This window comes from Cryptomeria japonica, chromosome 5, assembly GCF_030272615.1.
Source record: "Cryptomeria japonica chromosome 5, Sugi_1.0, whole genome shotgun sequence".
NCBI lineage: Eukaryota > Viridiplantae > Streptophyta > Pinopsida > Cupressales > Cupressaceae > Cryptomeria > Cryptomeria japonica.
In genome coordinates, this window is record NC_081409.1 from 88220826 (window position 1) to 88235202 (window position 14377).

At 31.8% G+C, this 14377-nt stretch overlaps 1 protein-coding gene across 1 annotated transcript; it reads left to right on the forward strand.

The window, feature by feature from the left end:
* The first annotated feature begins 11769 nt into the window (after positions 1-11769).
* LOC131054732 (2-oxoglutarate-dependent dioxygenase DAO-like) lies at positions 11770-13471 on the forward strand. The gene is made up of 3 exons (XM_057989318.2): positions 11770-12214; positions 12477-12804; positions 12922-13471. The coding sequence occupies exons 1-3, from the start codon at positions 11835-11837 to the stop codon at positions 13177-13179; spliced, it is 966 nt and encodes a 321-aa protein (XP_057845301.2). The 5' UTR covers positions 11770-11834; the 3' UTR covers positions 13180-13471.
* Positions 13472-14377: the final 906 nt, after the last annotated feature.

Genomic DNA, 14377 nt, shown 5'->3' on the forward strand with positions numbered 1-14377 from the left:
ACATGATACGTATACTAAAAATTAAATAGTACACAACATTAACAATATGAAATCATCATAATCACTGTATGTTTTTTTATTCCTTACCTTTACTTTATGTAGACTGTGCAGGATCCTCGACTAAAGGGTTGACAATGTCTATATTCAATTACCTGCTTACACCAAGGGTGGCAACATCACACAAAATATATACATGAAATCAGCACCAACAATTGAGGATCATAAGAATTACATTTATAAATTGATAAACAATAAATAAATATGTATCATCATATATGCAATTGAGCATCATAGGCATCACATGTGTATCACATAAACATGTAATCTATCACATATGTATCATAAATCACCATCCATCACATAGCTAATACACGTTCCACATTCCATAAATAAACACAAAGTTCAAAAAATGTCATACATTTCATTCATGCCATTGATCTTCTTCTTCATCTAACTCATCATCATCACCATCATCATCATCGTCATCGTCATCGTCATCGTCATTGTCATTGTCATTGTCATCGTCATCGTCATCGTCATCGTCATCATCATCATCATCATCGTCATCATCATCATCATCATCATCATCATCGCCATCGTTATCGTCATCTTCATCATCATCGCCATCATCATCGTCATTGTCATCGCCATCATCATCGTCATCATCATCGTCATCGCCATCGTCATCGTCATCGTCATCGTCATCATCACCATCACCATCACCATCACCATCACCATCACCATCACCATCACCATCACCATCATCATCATCATCATCATCATCATCATCATCATCATCATCATCATCATCATCATCATCTTCTACTTCTTTGGTATCTTCTTCTTCCATCTCATTATACTTTATCGGCCTTCTTCTTGGATCATGTCTAACAACAAATGACCAACCTAGTTTATGTGGAACCTATGAGTAAAATACCTTCTCACATTGGCTTGGAAGAACATAGGGCTCATCCCCAACTGGTTCAAATGACCTTGTATTAACCATTGTAAATCCATTATCATGTTCAATAACAATTATATCAGGATCATTTTTATTCAGACGTAGCCTAGACCATTTGACAACGAACAAAACTAATTTGAAGGAATTAAAGTCACACTCAAGTATATCATCCAAAATGCCATAGTATCGATTTTGAGACTCTTTAGATGATAACCACCTAGAAGAGATTCAAGACGCAAAAATATATAAACGAGATTTTAAAAGTAATATACAATATATTACATAACAAGTAAAACAAATCGCAAATATATTATCTATACAATAAATTGAACAAAGATCACTACTTACCTCATGTATTTTCCAAGATCATATATGACTTGCTTGACATTATTGTCAAAGTTGTCTGGGAGAGATAGAGGTAGAACGTACTGCAACAATTATGAAATGATCTTTTCATTGTTTTCTAACATAATACAATGAAAAGTACATGCGTTGTATACAAATATTTAGTAAATGCACAAGAACATGAATTACCTTAATGAAGGTATGCCAATCATGTGTTTTCATCCCTGACCCAAATTCACTTTTCTTTGATATGAGATTGTTTATGTTCGCAACAAATCCTATGGGAAATTGAATTTTACGTATCACTTCTTTTATAGAATTGTTTTGCTGGTCCATTAATAACCAAAGAAGGGCACTTATATTAATCTGGTCTCCATTGTTATTTGATTGAATGAAATTTTTCATTGCATGATTGGATTCTTGAATGTCACTACAAATTTTGACAATTTTTTCTTTGTCACGCCTTCCCTCCAATATTTTCCATAATGTCTTTGTTATATTCTTTCCAATATGCATATTATCAAACAAATGCACAATTTGTAGCTTCTCTTAGTAGGGCAACCTACTAAATTGTCTCGGATAACTTTTTAATCCCTTTGGAAGGTGGTCATTAATGCCTTGACAACCTTCATGATCATCAATTACATCATCAGTAAACAAAATACAATAGAAAAATACAAATTCCAAACATAAACCATTAGATGGAATGACATTACCTTGACGATTAATTCTATTATATTCCAACTTCCATAGGCAAGGTGTCATTCTTCGTGGGTTTGATGTAGTCTCTTCTTTCCCATTGAAAAGATGTTTTTCAGTATTTTGATACTTATAATTTATGTGGAGGAAGTGCCTATACTCATCAAACACCTGCTTTCCTAAACTTTGTGAATGATGGGATTTCATCTTTGGACCACAAACTGGACATGCAAATCTTCCCTTTGTTTGAAGACCTACAAGATAATGTATAATTGGATTAAATATGTTAATTTTTATAATTATAATTATAATGCGCAACTTGAACACTATAACATACCACAAAAATGTGTTAGCCCTGGGGCATCATGTATTGTCCATACAAGCATTGCATGGAATTGAAATTGTATTTGTCCTATTGGTCTAGAGATGTCATACATAGTGACACCATTCCATAACTCCAACAAATCATCGATAAGAGGCTCAATATACACATTCATATCTTTAACTTGGTACTTACCTAGTTGAATGAACAAAAACATTACATAATTATTATGACCATTTTACTGCAATATTTATAATTAAATGTAGATGACTATTAAATGATAAAATACCTGGAACAATCATCACCAACATTATGTACTCTCTCTTTATTGATATCCATGGAGGAATGTTATTGTTAATAACAAAAACTGGCCACACCAAGTAAACAGATCTCATCTCTCCAAATGGATTGACACCATCCGCTGGCAATGAAAGCTTGAGATTACAAGGTTCTTCTTTAAAGTGTGGCCACTTTTTCTCTATGTCCATAAATCTTGAACCATCCACAAGAATTCGAATATTGTCATCTCGACTTCTATTGCGTGCATGGTAATCCATAAATTGTGCCAAGCTAGTGCACATGAATAATCGTTGCATACATGGAATAATGAGAATATAACGAAGAACCTTGTGAGACACCTTTTTTGTTATTTGATTTGTTCAATATCTACTAATATGACATTCAGGGCATTCTGTTGCAAATTTATGTTGTTTATGATATATAATATGATCATTGGGACAAGCATATATTGCTTGATACTCCATTCCAAATCTTTCAGAATGGAAGATAATTCTTGGTATGAGTGAGGTAGAATATTTGATGGTGGTAACAAAAATTCACCTATCAATCTACAAAATATTAATTTGTTAATATAAAAAATATTAATGGTACATGATTCACCCTTTACTAACTATAATGACATATACAGCATACCTTAACATACGTGAGATTTTTATGTTGGATAAACCATTCATAACCTTGAAGTTCACCATCAACAATACAACAGAGAGAAGAGTTGTTTGGGATCCTTCATAAAGGGGCTCGTATGCCTTCTCAAGTACAGGTAAATCATGAACAACATCAAAGTCATCTTGATCATCATGATCGGTTGCGCCAGTACTAAATGTGTCATGGATCAATGTATTTGTACCATCATCTTCAATTGTGTTTTCTAGCGCATGATCGTCATCTTCCATGGGATCATTATCTTCAGCTTCAATATTCACACCTCCATATTCCTCGACTTCGAAAAATATATTCTTTGGGTTGTGTTGGTCCATATCATGTGCCCTGGGGAGCTCAACCTATATAAAAATGATTAACATAAATAAACCATGATCATGATCTCATCATGAAGTAATTTCTTATGTATATAAATTGTTAAAATGTTAAAATGAACAACTTATCAGTGCATGATAATCATGTCCCCCTTCAATGTGACCATGCTGCCTACAATGTCTCTTAGTTGTTTTGATTAGAAGTCTTCTAGTCTTTAGGCCCTTACAAATTTTGGAGGGACAATAACATTTTACATCAGCTTTTCTTTTCAAGTTAGACAACAATCTAGCAATTATCTCCTTATTTTGTTCTTCACTGATATTTTCTGACATGGTCTTTCTTCACACGTAAAAAAGTTAGGCTATCAAAACATCCATGCGTAACCTTCACAAACTACGTAAAAGGATATCTCAAATACAAAAGTCTTCTTAGAACTAGTCAACATGAAATCAACTTAGGAATGATGAATTTATGAAGAAGTCAACATGAAACCAACTTCATATGAAAGAGAATTGAATTGACTTTTAGAATCCAAAATATGAAGAAACTTGAGCAGTTGTATTAAGAGTTACAATCAATTCTTTTGTTGCAACCCTATTAACAAGGGTTTTATGACAGTTTTGACAAAAACCATTAGAACTTTCTTTATAATCTATGGATGACCTTCAAACCTGTCTTGAATTAAAGATAAATCTTCATTATACAACCTCAAATAGGTTATTAGGGGCTAGAGTCAATCCAAATCTTATTAGGAAAAACATCTAAAGCAACAAATAATCATGACTATCAAAAACAACAGTTAAAAGTATTGAACAAAATATCAATTTTCTCATTGACTCTTCATCAAAAACATTTTCCAATACATAATTTATAGCAATAAACTTCCTTCAAATTTATCCAACAAACAATTACATGGAAGTTTTACTTTCAAATTGATATACAACCCTGTAACTATCACAACCCTGCAGAATTAAGTGACAGCTAGAGGCTTTATTTGATCTAGCCTTACAAGACTTTCCTCCAACTCTGTCACACACACTTAATCCAAATAAATGATGGATTTTATAGCCTCTCATGGTTCTATAGCTGTTCCAACTGCCCCTAAGACCGAAATGTACAATTTGACAACATTTTATGCATTGTTGCATTACAACTTTTTAGTGACACCTTGACAACTTTTGTCTTTTGACATGAATAACCACTAAACATTACTTAGATACTTTGAACACCTTAGAATAGACTCAAAACAACATATTAAACCTTTATTACCCTTCCATGGGTACATTTACATTATTTGAACAATCATGATCAATCCTCTTCAAAGCACTCTTTGGCTCTGAAGGTTCCTGCATTTAAGAAAAATTCAAACCACAATTGATTAGTTATATTATATAATTTATAATTGAAAAATTAACATTAAAATCAATATACATTGAACTATAATTGAACTCTAAAATTGAATTCTTGATTACCTCAAGTCTACGTCTTCTCTTAGGATGGTCATGAGTCCTAGTATATGTTTATGACAGAGAAGGGATGTCATTGACATTTTCAAAGTCAACCTATATATGTTCATAGACATAAAATTGATACAAGCTAGGATATAATTCTTGATAATAGGAACATATTTACTAAACACATATGTGTTCAGGTATCTCTTCTACTACTTCTTCTTGAGTATTGTGGAAGAAGTCAACAAGGATGTGAAACCAATAATTCTCTGTACATAAAAATGAAAAGTATGTGAAACAATCAATCTATGTAGACATGTATATTCATTATAAGTTCTTTAAACTCTCAATTCCATCAAATTCATACCTGAGGGTGGTAAGTGATTAAAATAAGTTGTAGCAATCAGATATCTGATAATTTTGGAGGCCAGATAGCTAAAAACCTTCAAACCCATGCTCTCCATGGGTGAAGATGACCCACAATGGGCACTATTCAGGTTTATAATACCCGCAGGTATTGAATATATGATAAATTTAGATATCCGATACCTTTTTTGCAATTGTATCTATTATATATTAATAAATAATATATATTACTAATATATAATAATATATATTATATAAATTGATATTATAATATATTATATATTATATAATATATATCATATATTCTTTAATATATGATTAATAATATTAGATATATGATGGTTTTGGATATCCAATAATATCGGATATCGAATATTTCCTGATATCCATTATGATTTGGCTTTTTCCATAGCTACATGTACTGACATCCAAGCCAACCAAAAAGTCAACACATATTTTTTTGCGTTTTTGGGCAAATGGAAAAGGCATTTTTTTTCCATATCACCACTTTTTGGCCCCTCATGATCCTGCACATGCCCACATCAAACAAAGGGAGAGAAAGTCTTAGAGAAAGGGCTTGAGTGACCCTTTTCCGTCGTTGTCAAAAAAGGAGAGAGAAAGCCAAAATCCTTAAGGGATAAAGAATGGAGTGTTAAATCACGGGGTGGGGGGCATTTTTTTTGTTTGCCACCACTAACAAAGGCGGAGATTGTTCAACATAGCACTATCATTGATGTTAAAGATGTCAAAGGCATTTTTATTGATGTCACATAGATTGAGTTATGTCAAAGTATTTGAGAATAGCGAAGGATAGAGTCTAGTTATGTTTAAAAGCTCTTTTCATACTATCATCTTGTACAAGTATTAGTTTTTCCTGATTGTATAGTGCATTTGTAGAAGTTTGGACTTGTGTCTTTGGTAGGTTTATGAGGTTTGTTGCTCAAAGATAGTATGTGTACCTAATTACACTATCATGGTTGGTGGCATTGCATTCTACCATAGTGAGGTTTTATGAATTATTATTTGAAATATAATTAAGGCTACATGTATGAAGATAAATATTCTAGTTTCAAAGGATTTGGTCAAGTGGATAGAAATATATCTAGTTGATAGAGTGTTCGTAGTGCTAGTTCATAGACTATGCAGATGTTCTTGTTGGATGTGCTAGAGAAGGATAGTGTCATCCAACCAAAGGAAGCATGTGAAGGTAGTTTGGGACTAGTTTGAGTTCATGATGGGTAATGCATAGTGTGATCTTACTCTTGGTGTAATGTGTTGGCTTTAGGACAAAGCTGAATACACCTTTGGTTTAAGGAATACATACTCTTGGCCGACTTGGAAGTAGAAGAAGTTGTACAAGATGTATACTCAATAAGGAGAACCTAAAGATGAGATGAAGTGTGTGAATCAAAATGCATATCCTATACACATTGTGAGAGTTCTTTGATGTAGATCAAATTAAACAAAGGATGAGTATTGAGTTTGTAAAGTTTGCATTATATATCATTTGCATTTCCCATTGTATTTAAGGGTGGTTCCTCATATTCCGAATTGGTTCTTAGGTCATTAGAATAGGGTATTAGTATCTTGTATAGGTTGGTGCCTACAAATCTAATTGGGGATTGGTGTCTCCATCTTAGGTTGAATTTATTGTTGTTTTGTGCCTACAAAAAATTGTAAGTTCTTTATTATTTTTGTGAGGCTAGATTTGGGTAGTAGTTCCAAGTAGGTATTCTCACCATGACTTTTCCCTTCTAGGTTTTCACGTATATTTGGTGTTCTCATGTGTTGATGTGTGATTATGTCTATCATTTTGCATAGCTTCTTTAATGATAATGTGAGATGTTGTAATGGATTTAATGTTGTGTTTATTATGAAGTTAAAATTTGTATATATTGATTCACACTCCCCCAACTCTCAGTGTATTAGTGTGCTTAGCACCTATAGCCATAACAAGAGAATCCCAAGAGTCGGGCAAAGAATAGAGAAAAAATTGACCTCTCTCTTCCTTTTTCATTTTCACACCAAATGATATTAATTGAGTCACCAACATATTAAATTTTTTTAGTTAGTTAGTGAAATTTTCACCCTCTTCCATTCCTAAAGAATATAATAGTTTTCTCAAAAGAATTATTAATTAAAGATTTATCTTGGTATATCTCACCTAGTTTCTTGCATAATACTTATTTAGTGGATTCATTTTGGATATTGATTAAAATATATTTTATTGGGAATAATATAATTAGACATTATATTTTATAATCCATATCATCACCCTAAGTGACAAAAGTATCATCTATAGGTTTTAAAAAAAATCATCAACAATATCCCACAAATCATGATCAATTAATGAATCTTTCAACTCCAGCTTCCACATCTCATAGCTATTACCATAAAGTCCATCTACCTCTACTCTCTCTAATGTTCTTGTCATCTTTACTTTATTCAATTAAGACCACAAAGTTCTCTTTTTGCACAAGATCCCACTCAATATAGATTGACTTAAAAAACCTAACAGCTAGAACAAAAAATAGACAAGCTTTAACACCATGAGTCTTAATTAATCCCACTAGTCATTTTAATCTAACTCTAGACTAATCTTAAGGGGTTGATCATACAAATAAATTTAAATAATATGATTTATTACAATAAGAAAATAAACACACATAAAACTAAAATAATCATGAAACCACAACAAATATATTTGCATAGGGAAAACCCTTATAGATAAAAAAAAAAAACCCACACCTCATAACCTACATAATGTATTATGTATCTAATGAAGAATTATAAGACACTTGCAATTCAAGTCTTCACGACATTACAATTTGAATATCCAATGATTAATTTTGATAGCATTTCTATAGTACTTGCAAACTCAATATGATAAACTACTATTCCACAATCTCAATATATAGACAAATGTAATACAAAATACTACAAATAGTATTTTAAACTAAGTGCTAACAGGTCATGGACTAGATGCCAAAAATGACCATATAGACAAAAGAATGCTAAAAGTGAAGTCACAAAATCCAACATCCCTCACACACGTAAAATCTCTAAGAACAGTACGCAACTCCCATCTTGCCATAATTCATCATATATAAGCCATCTTAATACAAGTGTCACATCCAAATTAATCTCCCCTATTTTTAGTCATTACAATTGTCATAGAATATATCATAACATCCTTCAAAATAGTTTTTCCATTATATACTGAGTTAAGATGACATCTTTTGAAAACTAATATATTAATTTTCAATATGATCACATGTAACAAAATTGCCATCTCAAAATCCAATTCCTTTATTTCATAAAGCATAATTATTTTAAAATATACATTATAAATTATTTGACATAATTTTTAGAAAATGTTAAATTACATTACACCACCAACAATTCCATAGCATTCTCATATATCATCTTCATCTTAGCTTAATTAGATCACTTAATCTTTCAATTTGGAAATACACCTCCATCTTGCATATCATATCAATAGTTTTTCATCTCATCACTAGGATCTTAGTTGCATCCATTTTGATCCTAGATCAAATCCTTCAATCTCATTCTTTAGGTTGTCATCTTAAAGATCAAGTTCTCTTCCAAGTGAGGGCCACCTTGAATCTTGAAGATCTTTGGAGATAGTGGACCATGAGAGGGTTTTGAGCAATTTTATTTGATGAATATGTTTTCTTCATTTAGATTTCTTGATATAATGTTTCATGGGTGCATTTGATGTTTGTGTGTTGTCTTGCAGGCCTCCAATAAATCAGGTGCATAAGGACCAAGGTAAATACACCCTTGGTTTAAGGAATACATACTCCTGGTCGACTTGCAAATATTGTAAACATTTTGTAGGCTAACATGAAGATGTAATTGATATTAGACTACATATATAATTCCATGTAGTTCCATTATGATGCATTGTGTGTGAAGAAGAAGAAGTTGTGCAAGATGTATAATCAATAAGGAGAACCTATAGATGAGATAAAGTGTGTGAATCAGAATGCATATCCTACACACATTGTGAGAGTTCTTTGACGTAGATCAAATTAGACAAAGGATGAGCATTGAGTTTTTAAATTTTGTATTATATATTGTTTGCATTTCCCATTGTATTTGAGGGTGGTTCCTCATATTCTGAGTTGGTGCTTAGTTCATTAGAGTAGGGGATTAGAATCTCCTATAGGTTGGTGCCTACAAATCCGATTGGGGATTGGTGTCTCCATCTTAGGTTGAAGTTCTTCTTGTTTTGTGCCTATAAATTTTTTTTTACAAGTTCTTTATTATTTTTGTGAGGCTATATTTCGGTAGTAGTTCCAAGCAGCTATTCTCACCATGACTTTTCCCTTCTAGGTTTTCACATATATTTGGTGTTTTCATGTGTTGATGTGTGATTATGTTTATCATTTTGCATAGCTTCTTTAATGATAATGTGAGATATTATAATGGATTTAATGTTGTGTTTATTATGAAGTTAAAATTGGTATATATTGATTCACACTTCCCCAACTCTCAGTGTATTAGTGTGCCTAGAACCTATAGCCATAACAAGAGAATCCAAAGAGTCAGGCAAAGAGAAGAGAAAAAATTGACATCTCTTTTCCTTTTTCATTTTCACACCAAATGATATTAATTGAGTCACCAACATATTAAATTATTTTAGGTAGTCAGCAAAATTTTCACCCTCTTCCATTCCTAAAGAATATAATGTGTTTCTCAAAAGAATTATTAATTAAAGATTTATCTTGGTATATCTCACTTAGTTTCTTGCATAATACTTATGTAGTGGACTCGTTTTGGATATTGATTAAAATATATTTTCTTCGGCATAATATAATTAAACATTCTATTTTATAATCCATATCATCGTACTAAGTGACAAGAGTAGCATCTATAGGTTTTTGAAAATTTTCATCAGCTCAATATCCCACAAATCATGATCAATTAATGAATCTTTCAACTTCAGCTTCCACATAGATCACAATTATTACCATAAAGTCCATCTACCTCTACTCTCTCTAATGTTCTTGACATCTTTACTTTATTCAATTAAGATCGCAAAGTTCTCTTTTTGCACAAGAGCCCACTCAATATAGATTGACTTTAGAAACCTAACAACTAGAACAAAAAATAGACAAACTCTAACACCATGAGTCTTAATTAATCCCACTAGTCATTTTAATCTAACTCTAGACTAATCTTAAGGGGCTGATCATTCAAATAAATTTAAATAATATGATTTATTACAATAAGAAAATAAACACCCATAAAACTAAAATAATCATGAAACTACAACAAATATATTTACGTAGGGAAAACCCTTTTAGGTGAAAAAACTCCACACCTCAAAACCTACACAATATATTATGTATCTAATAAACAATTATAAGACACTTGCAATGCAAGTCTTCACAAGATTACAATTTGAATATTCAATGAGTAGTTTTGATAGCATTTCTATAGTACTTGCAAACTCAATATGATAAACTACTATTCCACAATCTCAATATATAGACAAATGTAATACAAAATACTACAAATAGTATTTTAAACTAAGTGCTAACAAGTCATGGACTAGATGCAAAAAATGACCATATAGACAAAAGAATGCTAAAAGTGAAGTCACAAAATCCAACATCCCTGGCACATGTAAAATCTCTAAGAATAGTACGCAACTCCCATCTTGCCATAATTCATCATATATAAGCCATCTTAATACAAGTGTCACATCCAAATTAATCTCCCCTATTTTTAGTCATTACAATTGTCATAAAATATATCATAACATCCTTCAAAATAGTTTTTCCATTATATACTAAGTTAAGATGACATCTTTTGAAAAGTAATATATTAATTTTCAATGTGCTCACATATGACAAAATTGCCATCTCAAAATCCAATTCCTTTATTTCATAAAGCATAATTATTTAAAAATATACATTATAATTTATTTGACATAATTTTTAGAAAATGTTAAATTACATTACACCACCAACAATTAAAATAGGCCCTTTAAAATATGTGACAATGATATATTTACTTTAAAATTACTCTATAATTTTATATTTCATAAATTTCCAGCCCTTGTTAGCAATGCCAAAATAGATTAACAACGTGATAATAGTGGAAAGAAAATAAAAAGTTTTAATTGTCATTTTCAAAATTTAAAATTACAATCTCCTTTACATTTTCCATCAAATGTGATCTGCTTAGATATGCTCCTCCATGAAAAAATCATTTAAACAATTAGAAGAATAGCCGTTGACAGTTATCATGTCTTATCCATATGTCCTAAGGAATCCTAAATATTTCTTTACTTCTTTGTATTCCTAAATACTTCATCTCCATCCTCTAATACACAGCTTAAGAATCAGATCTCTCTACTTTTTCTCTTGTGATTTCAATCATGTCTCTTCAAACCAGTGTGGAGAAAATTGATTTCCCTGTTATTGATATTTCACAGTTTCCCTATGAATTTGATGGTGAAGATTTAAATCATCTGGAAGATCTTGAATTGATTTGGAAAGTGAGAGAAGCTTGCAAAGAATGGGGATTTTTCTTCATTGTGAACCATGGAATTCCAGAAGATCTTTTGGAAGATGCCATGTCTCAAATCCAGCAATTATGTGCAATGCCTGCTGAAGTTAAAGCAAGAGTCAGCACCTCTTCTTACAGAGCTCTTCCGCCATGGAATTTAAGCTTTGATCTCCACAACTTGCCTCATTTAGATTCAGTCCAACAAATGTCTAATAAAGTATGGCCTCAAGATGGAAACCCTAATTTCTGGTATGGATTTATTTGTATGTTACAGTATTTCTTGGGTTTTTAACTTGGCAGGCTTCCTAGTATGTATTAGTTTTTAATTTTTATAGATTTCATTGGTTCATAAGTTTTTTCAGCACCTCATTCAATAACATTCAAAGATAATAATCAGTTATCCACTTCAAATTTCACCCATTTAAAAAATTCATTGGAAATCAAATTTTAGCAGTTTACATCAAATCAAAATGAATATTTTGTTTAATAACTTATGGGTATTGCACGACAGCGAGAAGATTGGAACATACGGCATGAGGATGCATGATCTGTCAAGAAAGATTACTAAAATTATTCTTGCCAGCTTGGGCTTAGATTTCAGCACTTTTTTCCATTCTGATTTTGAAAAGTGCACAAGCAGCATACGAATAAACTCCTACTCATCTAATGGAAATTCTATGGAGGAGGAGATTCTGCACTCCCATACAGATACTGGTTGCTTTACAGTCCTCTACAACGATAACCAGGAGGGTCTTCAGGTTCTCTCTAAACAAGGCAAATGGCTAGATGTCAATCCTTTACCCCATTCATTTGTTATCAATGTTGGGGATTCTCTTAAGGTTTGAAATTCTTGTGACCATGGACACCAATATATTTATGTTTATCAGACTAATACCATTTCTTTGTATTCTCTTTTAAAAAAAGATGATTATTTACCAGTTTGACATGAAATGTAGGCTTGGAGCAATGGGAGATGCCACAGTTCAGGGCATAGGGTTGTTTACAAAGGATGGAAGCATCGAATATCCGTGGCTACTGCTTTCTACTTTCCAAATGATTACAAGATTTGGGCTCCAGCAAAGCTTGTGGATGAAAACAACCCACGACTTTACAAACCTTATATCTTCTCTGAGTATAGGCTAAATTATGGTGTTGTTATGTTCTCCAAAGAAGCCAACCTTGTTGAGTTCCTTGATGTGTTTGCAGGTATATAGTTACTTGTTTGCTTGCTTCAAATAAAGGGTATAACCTTTCACCTTCTCCCATGGGTTCTGTGATCTCTAAAGAAATCCAATAGATTAGAATCAGCAGAGGGTAAGCACTTTAATATATGTAAGGTTTCTTCCAAGTACAATACTTCCACTTGAAGTATATGGTAGACTTGCTCTTGCAAGCATAGAAATAAACAATGCTTTGGAATAATAGAAGCATATGTTTGTTCAATGTGGACATTAAGATATTATTATTTGTGTTGACATTGTCAAAGGAAAATAAAGTACCCTTAGGGTTAATGTCGCTATTACACTTTAAGTTAATTCAATTTAATTTGGTCAGATTGGCAATTTGTATATGTATTTATTATTTTAGCAAATATAAATATGATAATTACAGTATTTAGTTTTATGATTAAAGAGAGTATTTTTTAGAAGATTTTGGTATCATATTGATGTATATTTGTTAAAAATAAATCTGTTTTTGTTAGTGAAATAGTTTTGGTTTCTATGTTAGATTTGTATTTTGTTAGAGAAAAAAGTTTATAGATATGCAATATTGTTGTGGTCATAGATTAGTATTCTAAGTTTAGTTCATCCCTTGCTCTTAGTTAGTGATGTTCTACTATTCTACTTGCTTGATGGATGAGTGTCCATTCTTCTCTTTATAAAAAATTGGGGACTTGTGGTATTTAGAATGCCTTAAAGGTCTATCAATTTTTCACAAGGAGACAAGTTTTCCTAGATCAACCTCAAGAAATTGTACAAATATTGAAGACAATTAATAAGGGCCCTAATATATAGATTCATTACTCTTTTTAGTGAAACAAATCAAAGTATGTCATTATTAATTACTACTTCAATACTTGAGGGTGAGATGAAATTCTTGAGAGTTGATGAATGTGAAATAAATGTCTTTAAGTACAAGCACATAGCATTTAATTGCATCAAATATGTACTTAGCTCATGGAGGCAAAATGACTAGGGTTAACTGGCTAAAATTTAAATTTGAATTTTGAAAAAAGGGGACAAGTATACAACCATAGAGTCACCCCCACAACCATGTGAATATCCTAGGGTGGGAAAATAGTTAAATCTAAGTGACTACTAGATAAATGGAGGAAGGTGCATATTTAAACATAATAAATGCTACTATAAGATGAATATATAGATATGCATGGATATAATGATAAGGTAATCA

Excerpts from the sequence above, each read along its gene's own strand:
- LOC131054732 (XM_057989318.2), top strand. The coding sequence starts at position 11,835 with ATGTCTCTTCAAACCAGTGTGGAGAAAATTGATTTCCCTGTTATTGAT. Across the intron at positions 12,215-12,476 it reads GATGGAAACCCTAATTTCTG|CGAGAAGATTGGAACATACG; the intron begins GTATGGATTTAT and ends ATTGCACGACAG. Across the intron at positions 12,805-12,921 it reads ATGTTGGGGATTCTCTTAAG|GCTTGGAGCAATGGGAGATG; the intron begins GTTTGAAATTCT and ends CATGAAATGTAG.